We start from the raw sequence: 17,998 nt of genomic DNA, 5'->3' as shown, positions 1-17,998 counted from the left end.
TTGGACAGATACGTCACCCCTTGTCCAAATAAACAAATACAAATGTCAAAATTCCCCTTTTATACGACGCCTATAGTAACTACGGGGACGTTGGCAGACAAAACACGTGAAAGTTGATCTTATGCTGAAGATGTGCCACCATTTTCATATCCTGATACAATCTTTGAAAATAAATAAAAATCACCTGGATACTCACTTGCTGGGTCTTATAAATTGATATCACGGGGTAAATCTAAAAATCATATCAGAGATGACTTTTATAAGACTGCACTTCTCCCTCAAATTTTGTTAGTATTCAATCTGACAGTTTTTTTTATCTTAGGCCTGATTTCTATACCTTTATTGTTGCTCGCTTTCTTCCAAGTTTGTACATGGTTTATTTAATACTATAAATAAGTTGACAGAAAAAAAGTAGATCCTGAGCCTCCCACACTAGAAACAAAAAATACAAGTGGCCTTGCATAGCTTGGAAAGACACACATTTAAGCAGCCACGGTAGCTGATAAGGAAATTCATGCAAATACTGTCAGAAAGGCTAGGAGGGTTTAACCAATCTCCACTTCATGGGGTTGTATGTTGTAGACAATCTCACTCTCTAAGACAAATGCTTTAGGTGATGTAGATAAAATTGACTTGTCGCTAACTTCTGAAATAAATGGAGAATATATGGACAGTTTACAATTACTACCACTTTTCATTAAGAATGCGTATCTCACTAGGAAAAACTAAAAAAGAATTTTTCAATGCTACAAGATATTCAATAAAGACAAGAAACACAGATAGCTTTTCATCACATTTTATCATGTATGGTCATGAGTGGAGAGAAAGAGCCAGTAATGCAGCTGTATACAGAGTTCAAATCTTAATTTTTTTTCTTAAAAAAAAAAGAAGACAAACTTAAAAAAAGAGAAAATTGCACTCAGCTTTACAATACCTTTAGAAATTAAGCCATCTAAAATTAACAATAATAACAACAATAATCATAGTAGCAGTCAACAGAATAGTCTTACCACTGAAAGCAGAAGATGATTGTTAAGTCTGAATTCTATTATACTCCTTGCTGGGGTCAGATGCAGGGCAGCACACTTAACTGTCATTCACAGACTTCAGTGACTGGTGAGTTATACATAATAATAACCTAGCCACTTTAGGTTTTTTCTAGGAGAAAAACTGCTGCAAAACAGTTATCCTTTACTCTGCCGGAGACAACATTATCTGTCTTTAGCTGGTGGATGCTATTAATTTACTACACTAACCTAAACTCAAAACACACTTTATCTTCCTGCAAGTCAACAGAAGTAGACCTACAACTATCTTCATTGCCAGTAAGAGCTGATTTGAACTCACATACTAAGCCTTTCTTCCCTTAACCCTGGAGTAACTATAATTACGGCCTATACCTAATGTTATTTTATTAATCTCTCTCAGGTTTTCAGTTAAATATGATCAATTATGAGAGTAGAAAATAACTGGCCACAAGACCACTTAACCCAAGTTGTTACTGAAAAGAAAAGTGGAGGTAAATACAATTCAGACTGCAGAATAATAAAGACATAAATGGATGGGAGAAGGGTAATGAATGGGTGGTGAAAGTGCATTTGACATATTTACTCTGGGAACTCTAGGCTGCCGAGCTGGATTTAATATTCAAATGAATGAATGGTGGAGGTCTCAGAAAGGTGGGTAGTGGTTGGAGGGGGATGGTAGTGGGATCAGATTTCCCTTTGGCTGTTCCCATACACACTCTCATCACTGTAGGCAATGTAGAGGAAAAAGTCCTCTTCATGATGCTCCTGAGAAAGAGAGAAGAAAAAAGATGTTGGTGTCATATTAAAAATGTAGTAGGAAGCTCACTTTACTGCAGGTAGGAAACAGGAATGCATCATGCAGATGAAGACACAGTCTAAAAGCTTGACAGTGAGGTAGAAAATGAGTAAGACTCTTGCCTGGTACAACAGTCCCATGGTAGCTGAGGTGGGTGGAATGACGTTGTTTACAAAGAAGAAGAGAGCATCCTCAGCTCGCAAGTGGATTCTTTTCCGGATGAGGAAGTAAAACTGGCCCACTAAAAAAGAAGATGCAAGATTGTGGAAATTTTAAATGTGACTATAACATTAATATATTTTTGTTAAATTTTCAGTATTTACCTGTCAGGTCGGAGGGGACAAGGTATTTCTTCTTGTCCAGATCTCCTATTCTGGCTTTTGGGGCTTTCTCCACGATTACCTAAAATAGGAAAATACATTAACTATTGCACAACATGTCCTCAGCAGATGAATGTAGCGCATTTTCCTCTCAACAAGGGCTGCATTTGTCAGAAGTACTTTAGTAGTATGTTTCACCTTTCTTAGAAAGAGTATCTGAGAAATGGTCACTCAAGCGAGCACTGAATTATATTTAACCCAGATGTAACCTATATTTTGAAAAACTCCTCAGTATTTTGTAGTAAGTCAGTCAGAATGAAACTTATGTAGTACACACATTTACATTATGAATAATATAACTATTTTTTAGTTTCACATACATCTTGCAGTAACATGTCATTGTACAGCTTGAACAATTAGTCAGTGGACATACAATAACTTTAAAACAATTTTTAAGCAAACATTGAATGGTTCCTGCTTCTCAAAGGTGAACGTTTCCTGGTTTACTTACACCATGACAGTTAGATGAATATCTTTGGGTTTTGGACTGTCGGTCACACAAAACATACATTTTTTAAATTTTTTTATTCCACGTAATTACATTGATCAAATTAATTAATTAATAATTGGGTAGATCAATCGATAATGGAAACAGATCGTTAGTTAAAGCCGTACGTTACGTTTTACACAAACCATGACTAATGACAGCTGTAAAATGACAGGCAGTGAAACTAGGCTGCGATTGTACTTGCATTACGGAAAGCACAAAGCATTTATTTGCTGACAGTTTTGACCCAGACGGTCTTGTTAGGTTAGTTTTAACGGCAAGTGGCCAAAGGTTATGGAGTAAATAATCCATCTACAAGACCCAGTGCGACGTAAACAAGTGTCCTGTTTGTTGACACCAACTATTTTAAGGTGCACTGCTGTTATCGTCTCAGCATACAGCCTAAAACTACACCCACCCGCCCGATCAGACCAGAATCAGTCTGTACACACCTTCACTTTCTATCACAGACTTTATAACTAGAGAGGGGTTATTTTACTTTGTTATCTGGGGTCTTTGTTTGCAATTTAGTAGTAGTTCGCTGAAATTAAAACATACGGAAGGATTACACGAAGCTTTCACTAGCTGGCCTCTTCGGTGCGGCCGAAATTCTTGAGTAACCTCTAGCGTCTACTAACGTGGCCGTCTACTACGAAGAAAAATAATACGTTAAAACTAAAACTGAACTACATACGTATAGTTACATTTTAAGTACGAACATTACGTTTTACGAAAAATTATCTAAATAAGACCAGTGCTACAAAAGCTTGAGATTAGCTAGCCGTCAACTTGCTAACAACACAGATAGCGCGACCAAGCTAACGTTAGCTACTTACTGGTACCCTGTCCGGATACTTCTTCCTTATTTTCTCGCCTTCGGACCGCCTTTTCTCAAAAGGGTGCTCTTCTTTGTACTGGAACTTCATCGTTAAAAGAGATGACAGACAACAAGTCGGTCACTCCGGGGTTGTACGATAGCGGTTTGCGCAAGGAACGGCCCAAATCGCTGACACACACACGACAAAAACAAACGATGCTAACTAGCGTTAGCTCAGCACAGCTGTTTTCCTAGTGCGACTGTGGCGGAGGGATACAATAACAACATGACGTAGAGGAGAGTCTAGTTCGCAGGGTGTATTTATCGCTGTCATAGACCACATTAACATTGTTTGTATAGTGTTAATCGGTGTTTATTAATGTAAAATTCCCTATGTGAATTTCCTAATTTTCAACAGGTTTTAAACCTATGTTGTATTTTTTCTTCTGTGGAACTATTTTATTTTGATCAACCACTGCGCGTAAAGACGTAGGGCAGGGCAGTGAGGAGGCATCTGTCCTTGTCATATGACCGAGGCCCAGCATTTAGCAGCGAGAGAGGGGAAACTCAAAAACATGCAATATCGGGCGTAATCGTGGTTTTGCAATTGCGCACTGGCTACAGTCTGAGTCCAGACATGCAGCAGGTCTTTAGCAGAATGGGGGACAGTTCAAGTTACTGTATTCACTCATTGACCCGAGGATAATGCGTAATAATGACTCATTTGGCTTGAAGTTTTCGCAACTTCCGTTTGGTTAATGATTGTTCCTCGACCTCTTCACCCCCTTTAAGTACAAAATAAAAAAGGAATAAAAATCCGGTGCCTTGAAGTGTCATTAAACTGGAATCCTCTCTTGGTAATCCTCATTTCAAATCAAAGCAATTCTGTTCTAAACTGTTGATTGGATTCCCTTTCTTAGCAGAAAAATCATACTATTGCATCCAAGAAAACCCTCCCATAACAAGCATCTTGTCTAGAGGGGTACTGACTTTTTAAACAGTTCCTCACTGGTTTCTAATAACACTGGTTTTAAAAGTAACAACTGTACTAGTTTGGGGAATTTAGAGAGCCACTACTGACCAAATCAGTTATCTCATTTCAATTTAAAAGTACTTATCTGTTCAGAGATTAGAAAATAAAATAAATATTTTATTTCACACATAGTATATGTTTACTAAAAAAAATTCAGTCACTGGTTGCGCTTTCCATATAAGAATCATAGAAAAGTTGATAACCTGTGTATTGTTGTGCAAGTGACCCACAGCTCTGACTCACTCCACTTGTTGTGTGACAACGCTGCATCTTCTCCTCTATGTGCTTCACAGTCTCATGATTGGCCTCCGTGTGTAGGTGACATCAGTGAGATCAATCTAAAAAGGCCCTCCTGTGTTGACACTCCTTTTTGACAAAGCACACACGCCTGAAAGAGAAACTAGAATGTTTACTGGTCATTTTCGGCAACAGTATTTGTTTTTTTAAATATACTGGACCCAGTCCATCCTTTATTTGATAAACTTGTACTCTTTGGATCACTGTAAAGTTGTCAACATACGGACTAATCTCTCTTCAGGGACTGATTGCTTTAGCACGGGATGTAATGTGCTGAGTCACTTGGCATGAATGTTAGATGTCAATATTTGATGACTGAGTATAAAAAATGGACTCCAGTTTCCTTTGCTGTGTCCATGTCCTGCTTCCTCTGTCAACTGTGACCTGGTCATCATGCTTTAGACTGAGCCCTTCTTCCTGTCAAATTATTTCTCCTACAAAAGTAATGTCTACCTCATCCTCCACAAACCACTGACACTGTCCTCAACAACAAAGTGTCCTACAAGCTGTATTCAGCAGCTACAGCTCAATCCCAAAATCTGGGAAAATCCTAGTCCAATTTATAGTCATCTCCACATATCTCCAAATCCATGTCAAGTAACTCCTTGCTGGCCTTGCTGCAACTACTACTGGGTGTATTGACCAGTAGTATCTGCAGCAAGGCATTCAAAACGCAGATTTTATTTCCCCTTTAGCATCTCCAAAATTCTCCACAGATGTAACTCCCTGTCTCACACCTAACTAGCTGTTAGATCTAATTCAGCACTGTTGTTACCCCACACTGCAACCTCATGCACACAACTGAAGAAAGACTCAACTGCCCTGTCTCATTTCTCCAGCAGTGCAAACCTGGATTGATATATTGATGATAGGAGGGGTATTTTTACTCTTCAAGTCTTGATTGATGATGTAGCATTTGTTTTCATACTACTCTGAATTCATTTTTGCCTCATCTGTGTCACTATGTCAACAGGAAACACTCTTGTTTAGAAGAGACTCCATTCCCCATGTTAGCTTCCAGAGTAATGAACTTTAGCTGCAAAGGAAGGTGAAAGAGAAAAAAAAAAAAGCAAAAGCAGTCATAGGAAGTGTTAACAATCACAGGTTGTGAAATTTAACAAGGTGGAGTAAAGTTACTTTAGGCAATGACAGGTGAGTGCTGTTTCAAGCTTTAGGATTCACTTTAAAACCATCATGAAGTGGAGGTAGAAGTGTTGGGAAACAGCAGCTAATATATACCAGTGTGCTCTTAGCCCACCATAGTGCCTGCACTAGAATGACTAAAATTAATGAACATGTCTCAACATTTAAATGTTGAAGAAAAAACAGCTTCTACATATCTGTGCATATGTATGTCACAGCTGTGACTGATCAGCAGATGAGAAACCACTGATGAGTTCCTAAACGTACTTGTATGCTATTACTGAGTGCGCTGACAATCACATGGTGAGTGCAAGCAAAACATAGTTAAAAACGTAATTAACACTTTGCAAATTAGCACTGATTTAAAAAAAGAAAGAAAGAAAAAAAGCTAGCTATATAGTTATCTGGAATAAATATAACTACTAAAGTTAAACAGGTGTCCTTAAAATGTGACAGTCCTACATTTACTACAAAAGGTGTAAATATCAACATACACACACAAAAATGCTAAGCTATGCAGCTTTGCAATGGTTCTGCAAAGTGCCATATCAGACACAGAAGTCTCACTGCTTTTACCCAAGTTCAACTTTTTTCAGATACATTCATGTGTGTGGCGCCCCGTGCAGACTCCTTCAGTGAGAATAAGGAGGTAATATACCTTAATCTCTAACTTTGGTGTGAAGGGTCTTCTCTTCTGGAAAATACTTAATCAAAATAGAGTCTCTTGAGCAGTGTAGGATTACTGAGTGGACCGATGCAGTTTCCTGTTGCACCACATGATGGCAGCAGATTATTAGCAAAAGTTTGACTCAGAGAGATTGAATTTCTCTCCTCAGTGAAGTTAGTCAGCTGACAAGCTGCAAAATGTTATATTAAAACAAAACAAGCTGGATAGTAACTGGCCGATACTGACAAGTGTTTTATTAGTAACACAGACCTGGAGACAGAGCCAATAAGAAGCCGCTGTGAGCCTTAACAAGACCGACATTGTTCAGAAGGCATTTAAAGACGGAGGGTCTAATAGTTGAACCCATACATTAAGGGGAGCAGGTAAAAACTGAAAGGGGAAGGCTGCAAATTTGAATCAAATACAAAACCAACTGCAACAAAAACAGAAGGGGGAAAAATTAAGTGCAATTCCTATTAGATGAAATCAGGATGGCATCAAATGGTGAAGGGGAAGAGCGAAATGTCATGGTATGCAGAAGTCATATTATCATATATTATGGTAACAGAGAAACAATCAGATATGGAAAGGCGGCACGGCAGTCCACATATCATTACAAGCCATTCTTTTTTTCTCACAACTTTTCAGTCAAGTCTTTATCACTGAGTCCCATGAGGAGCTTTGTGGAAAGAATGATGGTTATGGCTGAAAAATTTAAAAAAAAAAAAATCTCAGACTGCTCGGCTATTTGTCCAGAAAAATGCCTGTGGATGGTATGTTCCAAGCAAAGGTCCATCAATTACATCATGTAAGTTGATCCATTCATGTTAGGGGGGAATCAATGAATCACCGTTGGGGCATGAGGTTGTGTAAAAAGGGGCGGTTTTCTATTTTCCCCCTCTCAGTAGATCCGAGAGGTTAAGACAGTAAATTGATGAGTTGTTTGCTGAAGTGCAACGTCTGGTGATGATGGAGAGGAAGAAGAATTAATAATGTAGAATTGTCTTTGTTGCTTTGCTGATCCCTCTCTTTCCCCCCCTCCAAATCTTCAAAAAAGTTTAAAAAGGACTAACGAACTCAGCAAGCATACTCCGACTCACGTACACAAGCTCACCTCCATACGCACACAGTCAGTATCAGGAGCGATAAGGCAGAGAGGCTCCATTTTGTTTTGGAAAAAAAAAAAAATACAAATAAAGAATCAAGAAGAAAAAAAAGAAACAAGCTGGCTCCCCCTCCCTCCCCAGTAGTTTTTGGGCTCTGGTGATCCCATACTGTTCATCCCGTGTTAGGCGGTCACCCCAACCCTCATCTCCTCAGGACACGTCTGAGAGGCTCAGAGAGGGCTGGTGGGTCGTCTGTTTGGGAACGGAGGGCAGGAAGGAAGCCGGCAGAGAGGAAGAGGCTGGTCAACAAGTCCCGCCCCTCTTGATTCAGCCAATCACCAAAGTCGGTGCTGATGGAGGTTTCGACTGAGGACGGAGCGGACATCAGCAGTGAACCTAAGAGAGAAGCACAATTCAGCTACTTGAAACAGTTGGCTCTATGTTCTAAGCCATGAAAGGAGCAGGTCAACATTTCAGGAGATACGCTTATTTGTTTTCTTTCTGGGAGTGAGATGAGAAAATAGAGAATCAGTTTCATCTCTGTGCTTTGAGTACAGAACAAGAGCAAGAGGTGTTTAGCTGAGCTCGCATTAAGACTGGAAAAAGGCTGGAACAGCTAGCCTGACTCTTTAAAGTGAAAAACTATGCCTATTAATAGCTCTAAAGGTCACTAATGAACACACTGCGTCTCCTTTGCACATACTTAACCCTTACATAAAACAAAATATATAAAACTGTGCTTTTTGGGGGAAATTAAGTGCTATAACTTGATAAACAACAGTTAATCAGTCTAGCTGCACAAAGTAGCAGTGTTTGAGACCATAGTGTGGCCCAGATAGAGTCACTGACTGTGATGGTACAGTTAATGCACCTCACTGCTGTTCACCAAGAAATAGTTACACCACATAACTCCCTATACAAGTACAAACTGCTTTTACATTTCTGTGTCTATATGAATTAAATAAATTAGATACAATGTGTAGTCAGACTACCTAGTTAGCTGGTTCCTCCTGCTTTCAGTCTTTATGCTAAGCCATCTGACTCCATTTCTGTATCAATCTTCTCACCTCACTCTTGGGAAGAGTGCAAGGAAGCGTATTTCCCAAAATACTGAACTATTCCTAAGAATGTCTTGAAGCACAGCACTTTTGAAAAATTTGGGCCAAGACAGATTACAAAGTATACTGTGGTTACAATATGACAGAAAGACAGGGTTTGAGCATTGAGGTTACAGCTTTGAGGTTGAAAAGTTTGATTGGTGGAGACAAACTGCAGGGTAGAGTAAATGGGGTATTTTTAGTCATTAATCAGTCTGTAGACCATGCCATATAAATGGGAAAATTAATGGAAAAAGTTAAAAGCAACAACTTTTGTCAAAAGTGTCACTGAAATACTGTCTTCAGAATAATGCCATAATGTCAATGAGGTGTGCAGTCAATGTATCTGTAACCAAATTACATTTTGGCAGCTGTTAACATGTAAATTAAAGTAATGTGCACTTAGTTGCAGCCATTACCCTTCACCTCTTTAATTACCACAGAGAAAGAACTGAACTCCGGTTGTATGTTTAAAACTTTAGATGATGGACAAAGAATGGTGGACAAAGTAAGCCATGAGTTTAAGTGTTTGCACTTTCACTGTCTATTTGCTTTCATGCAAACTTCATTATGCCTTTTACCTTAGTGCATCCAGCATAGGCAGCAAGTTAAGAAGTGCTGTGTCACTAGGGTCGCTGAACCAGGACTTGATGGGTATTGCATTGTCTGGAGGGTAGAAGACAGCCAGTCAGTCGTGTCAGAGAAAAAGACATGGGTGTGCTTTTATGCTGCTCTGTTAAAGAGGTCACTGAGTGTTAGAGGGGCGGCAGATTTAATGCACTGTTACAGCATTTACAATACAAGCCTTGTAGTGAGAAAAAAATGGCTGTTATTTGTCCTGTTTCTGGCTCATCACAAGTTTGATGTGAAGAAGATGAAGCCTCATTTAATTTTCTTTGTTAAAGATGAATGTACACAATGGAATATACACCTCAACCTGTTCCTATTCTTATTAACTTGTGAAGTTAACCACATCACTAAACGTTTAAAGAGAGACTGCGTAGCTTTTGAAAGATGTAACACATTAGTCATCTTACAAAATTTGTGAAAAAGTTGAACCTATAAGTAACTAACCACATTCTTGCTCAAAAACAGGAGTTTTGTTGCTACATTCTTACTTGGTCTATTGTGACCAGCAGCTTATGGTGACTTATTTTAGCTGATGTTAGCAAACTTAAGATAGATATTGCTGTGTAACCGACATTTCTGACGCAGTTTCCTGATTTTACGTCTTTTCTCTATGTATGTCCCTGTAACACCATGTTTTAGCCTTTATTACCATCCTGTAAATGTCACTTTGACCACAAACTCTTGCTTTAACCTTTTGACACCAGCCAAAAAATGACTCACTAAAGTAAATAAACTATGCATGGCTGTTCTTGTTGCTTATTTGAAGACAATATAAGATATAAAGAAGGTAGAACTCGACTAACTCTAGTTAAGTACATAATTATATTTATAATTATAGTTAATCAAATTCATAGACCTTTTCAAAGCAGACATATTGACTTGTCATAGCAGAAAAAGCACAGGTGGAACAAATTACATTAACGATGGCTTTGCTCTAGCAACTACTGAAATCAGCAACTAATTAGCTAATTAGTGACACCTGTGTTTTTTTTAAAACTTTCTTTCAAAAAATAGCATTTTCAACTTCAGTTTCACTCCACATTATTCCACCAAGTCACGTTCGACCCCCCTGCAGTGGTACTGCACCCCGGTATTTGAATGCCAGTATTTTTCTTGTACAGGAATGTAAAATATCAAGGAACAGAGAGTGATTACAGAGGGTGCAAGTGACTCCATGAGGCTTTAAGTCTTACCTGGATGGCTACGATAAGCACCAGGCGAGTTGTCCAGGATGACAATACTGGACAGGTCATCATGTACTACAGACAGGTCTTTAATATAACTACCTAGATCCAATGTACAATGCTGGCAAAAGACACAAAGCAGAGTCAATGACACCACCAAAAAGGAGAGAGAATGAAGAGATTTAAAAAGCTCAATGGGATGAAAGAGCCTCATCAGTACCGGCTATAATATATGCTATATAAATACAGTGTTGAGCAGTACCTGTCTGTAGTATCTGCGTTTCAGAATGTTCCTGTTGTTGTCCAGCTTGTCTGCCACCGCTGAGCCGTAGATCTCCATACTGGCTGTGAAAACCACCAGCTCATACCACTGGCTCACCTGTGTACACACACACACACAGAGTATAATGCACACAATAGTATAAGTACAAAGGTTACAGTCAGTGCTTAGTAAGTCATGAAGGATCATAATCCAGAACAAATATAGGTATATGACATCAGGTAGTGAGAGAGTGCAGCACAATGGAGAGTGCTGGGGAAGATGACAGACTGGACAAAAGGTGACCTGGGAAAGACTCGAGCAGTGATGCTTCATGTTCACAGTGTGCTTTACTATTCACTAATTAAGCTAGGATTCATCGCAGACAGTAACACTGATTACTGGCTGACACTCACCACTTCTAAAAAGAAGTCAACATGTGGCCTTTTATGTACGAAGAATCTGACTGGGTGCTTATCAATGACGACCTGCATGGGAAAGGAAACAGTTCATTTAGACAAAAACAGCATTTTAACTTGGATGGATTTGTGTTAAAACACGAACATATGCGTGTGTTAAAGCCCATACTTTGAGGATAAAGTCTGGCGGCGTGCCAGGTCTCACTGTGGGTCTAAGGACCCCGTCATGGTGAGAGTGGATCAGCGTCTCGTCCAGGTCCAGAACCAGAATCTTCCTCTTTACTGCATCTGTTTATCAGATAATACAGATACTATGTACTTTATTCAGAACACGTACACATACGCAACAAACTGGGTTAACAGGAGAAATTAAGCTAAACAGGAAATTACACAACACCTTTACATGAACTTTAATAACTTACGGTAGTTACTTTAAAATCTGCATATACACACAGAATGTCAGAAACCAGGTTGCTCTCTTACCTCTGACTTCACTTTGAAACCACAGCTTGCTTATTTTTCATGTATAAGTAAGACACTGCTCTTTGATTTTCTTTTTTACAGGGAGGAAAGGCTTTGTAGTGAAAGAATTATTTTTTCTTTCAGCTTGTCTGTGACAGGATTTCATAAATAGTCAACTATTTAGGTGTGTAAATGACTTTTTAAGACTAACAGTTGTCATTGGTAGCATCATGGCAGGAACGAATTGTTCTTTTGGTCAATGAACCGCCTTATGTTCAATCTGACATTTATCTGCTGGTGTAATTCTTTGTCTGTTAACCCAGCACACTGTCTTACTCTCTATAGCCAAATTAGGCAGCCTTTGGATTTTAGCATTCTGGTGATGAGTCTTGACAAAGACTCTGCTTGATGCTGCTTCTTTATGAGTAAAGGTTTGGTATGCAATCTTATTTATAATGTCTGACATTGTTTACATTATAAAAATGCATATACTACATTCTTGGTATTTTACACTTTCTCATTAATATCAAACATGAATGTTATTGATTAGCTGTGGTTCAGGAGGTATCTGCCTTTGCACACTTATAGCTGCCCAAAAGACTGATATTGGATTTAAAATGCAGATGTTGTCTGAGTGAAATTCACTTACACTCGCTACAAATTCCCCGTTATTCTTAGTACTCGTTTGGTTTTCAATTGCAGTGATGCAAGGATGACATCTCGCCGTTATGTTATGGAACCAAACTTCACCCAAATGCCTTAAATGCAAAACCACATTCTTTTTTGTATGCTATTAAAACATCATGAGCACACACAATAACTGACCAATGCAGCACAACAGGTTTACTGAAACAATTGAGAAGAAAAATAGAAAGAAAATACAGGCTAACTTTGGTTTGCATCTAGCCATGTAATCCACTTAAATAAATACACAAGTACAGGATAAACCCAAAGATAGTCAATAGCTTGTCTAAGTTTCCCTATATGGAAAAAGGCACATCATAAGAGTCCTGTCAAGTCTGTCTGAGCTTGTAATGCTCATGTGAGGTGAGGAAAGCCCTGAGAAAGGGGTCACACTGTGTGGGTCACAAGTGTGTGTTTTCATGATGCCGATAATTTTTTTCCATACTATCTAATAGATAGCCCAAATGTGGTAAAAGCACGCATTAAGCCAGAACAGCATCTGCCATAGAGTAATATCATGACATATCAACAATTGTGTACTCACTCAGTCTGTTTCTGGAGATGGGTGACAGAGGCAAAGTGTCATATCGCACCGTCTGATACTGAATTATCTGCAAAGTAAATGAGGCAGACAATCAGACAATCACGCTGTTAAAACAACAAACTGCACACATGGTGGGCCATAATTACATTGACAGATTTCATCTAGTTTTTTACTCTGATTATATGTGAGAAATGTGAGCTACATTTTTGTTACCAAGTGCAGTGAAACCTCCAATCTTTTTATTTCCTACAGTTTGTCAAACTGTTTGTGTTCATTTCTAAGGCAACGGCATCTTGTGTGATTTCACACAGAAGGCCAGTATTAGTGTTTTAGGAATCCTTTGGGGCATTAAAGAAGAGTGGCTTTACATGATTGTAACTGCTGCAAAACATAATCCAATTTAATAAAGAAACCTAACTGTGCTATGGATGATTTGAGCCAGACAAAAGGCTAATATCTCCATGATGGTCTTCAAAACCTTTAAATAGTGAAATCTTAAAACTTAATTTTAGTGTTTTAAGACAATACATCCCTGGGGTAGCAGCTCTTTTTTTGGCCATCAGTGATTAAGCAGAGGACAACATTCAGAAATTAACTTTCTTGTGTCCACCCTGCAGCTCCTCCTCTCTAACTTCCTTGCTGTGCACTAGTCAAATTGACGACAGAGAGGATCCTTTCCAGTGCCACTCTTGCCCAGGGGCTCTGCACTTTTCTTCACAGGGCTATTTTTATCCCCCCAGCTGTCGGTGGGTGTCACCGGAGCATGGGGACAGACATAGAAAGGAAGACTTGCAGGGTGACTTTGACTGAGCCTGGGCTGCTTGGTACCTAAGCCTTGGACAGGGCCTCCCTCTGTGCCCCCTCCCACTGCTGCCTGGCAGAGTGAGCCTGGGGGAAGCCTATTGGTGGCAGCAGCTTCTGGGCACCACAGGGGTACCTCACCCTCAACTGAGGTCCTTGCACCTCCAAGTGCGTCCATCTGGACCTCGGGCCTGCAACTCAAACTGAGTTCTCTGCCTCCAGACTACTGCTACAAGTAACACCTCTTATTTCAATTATTTATGCCCTCTTGACCAAAAGCCAAAAAAAATTTCAATTTATAATAATGTGTAATGGAGAAAAGCAGCTAGAACAGTTAGCCCTTCCATTTGTACAGCTGCAACCAGGATACTGGCACGTACACTTAATACATGACTAGAAATAAACTTTTGTTATCAATTAACGTGTCAATTGTTTTCTTGATTACATATGTGATTTCAGAGCCCAAGTGGATGTAGTGAGGCAGCTTCTTCAAACCAATATTCCAAAACACAAAGATATTAGGTTTACTGTAATAGAAGAACAAGAAAACCAGCAGATTTTCACAGTTGTCATTTTTGGGAAAAAAAAAAAAAAGAAAAAAAAAAGACTATAATTATTAAGTGATTACAGAAATTGTTGAGTTGTTGAGCTAACTTCTCATTTCAGTTTTACTATAACCTACAAACATTGGGAGTTTTGTATTGATTAGCTGATTGTTTCAGCACTTGCGTCACATACTGTTACTGTATCATGCAGGAGATAATAACCAGATCCATTACGCAACATTGTTGTTGGTAAGATTAATAAACCTTCTCGTCATCCGTTTACACATAGTAGCGTGCTTGGGATTATGACCTGGTCCTAATATTCGTAATCCAATAGAGCTTTTATTGATCCAAATTTTTGGATCAAGCCACTTAGTGCAGTGTGGCCTTACTCAAACAAAAAACATGTTGCGGTCTACCTGGTGCACACAAGGCTATTAAAGATATAGAGAAAAACTGAGGTAGGCACAGACTTAAAATCTATATTAATACCTTTGTTTAAGAAGTAATGAAATGGCTCGGTCATAAAATGCTGACCAGAACTACTGTTCATCAAATCATCTGTCATGGTTTACTTGATTGCTATCTATAGGATCACCTACATTACAATGCCCAGTACATAAGCGCTCCCCTGGATCGTGACATTGTTCCAGTGCATCACAGATTGTAAACAACAGAGCTAAACTGTGAGTGAGAATGAGAGAAACAGAGGGAGAGAAAGAGAACAGTACGCTCCCTGTGCTGACATAATCCCTCTCACTTCAGCCATAACATGGACTGGACTACTCACTCTCAGGGCCTGTTGACAACCCGCAAGTGTTACTGCCACACAATAAACTGCAGACAAACCTCGAACAGAAAGATGATTACAACACACAGGGCACTCCTCCAAGCTTTGTTGGCTTGATATGGAGCTAGAGTTGAAGTCCACTCATATTACACCACATATGCATGTCTATTAACAACTCAACAACACCTGTGTGTGTGTCTAAGTTACAAACGGGCGACTTCTGTCACCCTAAATGCCATGTTTATTGTGGAGGCATTTGTGAGCAAATGAAGGTGACCTGCAGGCTTGTGCTGGCTGCTCCTCAAATTTAGTGACTGGATGTAGGAGGTTTCCCTTTGCATTGTAGCTGGTTGAGCCATTGACTCACACTGTCTCGTCACATAAAAACAGACACCGATATTCCTCTATTTATCAATTAGTTGACTGTCCAAAAATTTATCGCAAACAATTTTGATAATTGAATGTTTAAATAATTTATCAAGAAAAAAAGTGATGAAAGTGCCACAGCTGTAGCTCTACAAATATGAAGATTTGCTGGGTTTCTGTTTTATGTCACTGATAACTGAATATCTCTTGGTTTGGATTATTAGTGAGATAAAATGAACTATCTAAACACCTCCTCTTGAGCTCTAGGAAAACGTGAGACATTTTCATTTTATGGAGTAAACGGTTTATCAACTAATAATAATAAAAATGGATAGATTAATCGAAAATGAAAATAATATAGTTGCAGTTGTACTTCCCATCTGGCAGATTACGTACCTCTGCTGTTGACAGTGTGTGTAAACTGTTCAATATACTCTTACTCAATATACTCTTTATATAGCAATAAATTTGACACTGATGTTATTGAGCTTAAGTGGGAGGTTTAAACTACTCAGACAGTACGTATTTAAAGGATTATATGGCAAAATCCTCATGATGGACGCACAAAATGAGACAGAAAACACCGGTAACCTTGCTCTCCCCAGAGCCAACTGAGCATCCCTGGAAAGATGGATGTGATCTGAAAAAATTATGGTGGGAGCAATGGCAACGTAAGCCATGACTTTGCTCACTTGTCACAGAAACACAACAACTACCAATTATCTTTCAAACACCTTCTCACCGTTCGTAGGTGCTTCCTGAGGATGTACATGATGACGCCCCATATTCTGGACGTTACGCCGAGAAAAGTGCGGATGCCAAGTAAACACTGCCGGGTCTTCAGCATGTTGATGAGCACGCAAAGACCCCAGAGCAACTCAACTTCAATTCTCAGTTGATAGCACGTTTTTCCCCGAAGTTGTTGGGGCAATTACTGAGGGAACCTGCTTGCTAGTGAGTCAAAATCCGTCTTTAGCCACAGCCGCCAAACTAGCGATTCAAATTAACAAGAGGCCAAGCAAACGTGTGAGTACCTCGCTCTGCACACTTGTGGCTCAATTAGCATTAAATAGAGTGCATTCGCATCGTCACTGTGAAAGACAAACGTGGACGTGGTCAAAAGAGAAGCTGCTGCACGACGACTGCTGCTGTATGGACCTTTAGCACGCAGCTAGTTGACAAGCTAGCTCAGGAGCTAGCTGTGTACCAACTAACGTTAGCTAGTAGCTGCCGAGCTACCGCTAGCTCGACAGGGTGACCACCTTGAACCTTGGACAAAAATACCCCAAAAAAAGCTGTGGGGCCGCTCGTTGTCAAGCACCGGTTCAACGCGACTTCTCTCTGTGCGGCGTCCGATGAGAGACAGCTCTACAAAAGTTCCCCAAAGTCTAACCGGGCCGGTTAAAATCAGTTTGTAGTCCAGTAGAAATCCGGAATGAAACTGCGAGCCGCCATCGCCGCCTTGCCGTCACTTCCGCGAGGAACCCAGTGGTTGCGCGCAGCACGCCCACGTGGAAAGAAAATAAACAGACGTGGACGAGCGAAGATGGCAGTCCATTCAAGTCTGCAAAAGCATCCAACTATTTTGTCTTTTTTTTTTCTTACTTCATTCCGCAATTTGGAGCTACTCTGGCAGCCCTCCTGGAATTCAACTTTATTTCTGGTATGCACTTATGTGTTTACATAAAGTTTTGCTTTCATTTCAGTGGCTTAATTGGTGTCAATAAACCTCATTATACTTCTGATTTAAACTTGTAAAACAATAAAACATGAAAATATCCCTAGGCGCGGGTAAATACTTTTTACAGGCACTGTATATTTTACAGTATTTGGCAGGGACAGCTTTCACAGCTGTCAGAAGACTCAAAGGCTTGCTAGCGACCAGGTAATGCAAAAAAGTTTACCACACTTAAATAATTACTTCAAACTATTAGGAAACTCGTAAGCATTCTGTCTTGACACTGCCATGCAAATAACACAAACTAACTGGTGCAAACAGACCTAGGGCATTGATCAATCTCTGTTAAAAATCAACAATTAAGAAAACTAAATTTTAACATAATTTACAAAAAAATGAAAGCTTATGTAAGACCTGTAACTATACAAATGAATCTCATGAGTACATCCATAGTATAAAGAGGTTTGAATTTACTGAAGTGATAATGTTTGGCAAAGAGACAATGGCTACTTGTGATCCTCATCACATTTTATGGCCGTGGTATGAACAGCTGTGAACAATATTTCATCCTTCTCCGAATGTTTCAATTGTACTGTAAGATTTTTAGAGGCTCTGAAAAAGGAAAAAGACCTTAAGAGAAAAGTCTAAAAGAAAAATGATTTTGTGTAACAGCGAAGTATGTTTTTTTTTCTTTTCACCTTAATCATGTCGTGTCCCCTTACAAACCCACAAGTTGAGGACTACTGCAATAAATACTATGAAACAAGATTGTGTTAAAAGTAACT

At 39.4% G+C, this 17,998-nt stretch overlaps 2 protein-coding genes across 2 annotated transcripts; both read right to left on the bottom strand.

Moving 5' to 3' along the window:
* Nucleotides 1-780: 780 nt before the first annotated feature.
* Nucleotides 781-3,757, bottom strand: gabarapa (GABA(A) receptor-associated protein a). Its single transcript, XM_056369831.1, has 4 exons — nucleotides 3,528-3,757; nucleotides 2,148-2,226; nucleotides 1,947-2,065; nucleotides 781-1,793 (listed from the first exon to the last, which is right to left on the bottom strand). Exons 1-4 carry the CDS (start codon nucleotides 3,615-3,617, stop codon nucleotides 1,713-1,715), a joined length of 369 nt encoding a protein of 122 aa, XP_056225806.1. The 5' UTR covers nucleotides 3,618-3,757; the 3' UTR covers nucleotides 781-1,712.
* A 3,130-nt stretch (nucleotides 3,758-6,887) lies between these two features.
* Nucleotides 6,888-17,938, bottom strand: LOC130164207 (CTD nuclear envelope phosphatase 1A). Its single transcript, XM_056368768.1, has 8 exons — nucleotides 16,278-17,938; nucleotides 13,034-13,100; nucleotides 11,513-11,631; nucleotides 11,341-11,412; nucleotides 10,928-11,044; nucleotides 10,675-10,786; nucleotides 9,433-9,517; nucleotides 6,888-8,150 (listed from the first exon to the last, which is right to left on the bottom strand). The coding sequence occupies exons 1-8, from the start codon at nucleotides 16,380-16,382 to the stop codon at nucleotides 8,090-8,092; spliced, it is 738 nt and encodes a 245-aa protein (XP_056224743.1). The 5' UTR covers nucleotides 16,383-17,938; the 3' UTR covers nucleotides 6,888-8,089.
* Between the last annotated feature and the right edge of the window lie 60 nt (nucleotides 17,939-17,998).

The sequence above is a fragment of the Seriola aureovittata genome, chromosome 23 (assembly GCF_021018895.1).
Source record: "Seriola aureovittata isolate HTS-2021-v1 ecotype China chromosome 23, ASM2101889v1, whole genome shotgun sequence".
NCBI lineage: Eukaryota > Metazoa > Chordata > Actinopteri > Carangiformes > Carangidae > Seriola > Seriola aureovittata.
This window is presented reverse-complemented; position numbering and strand designations above follow the sequence as displayed.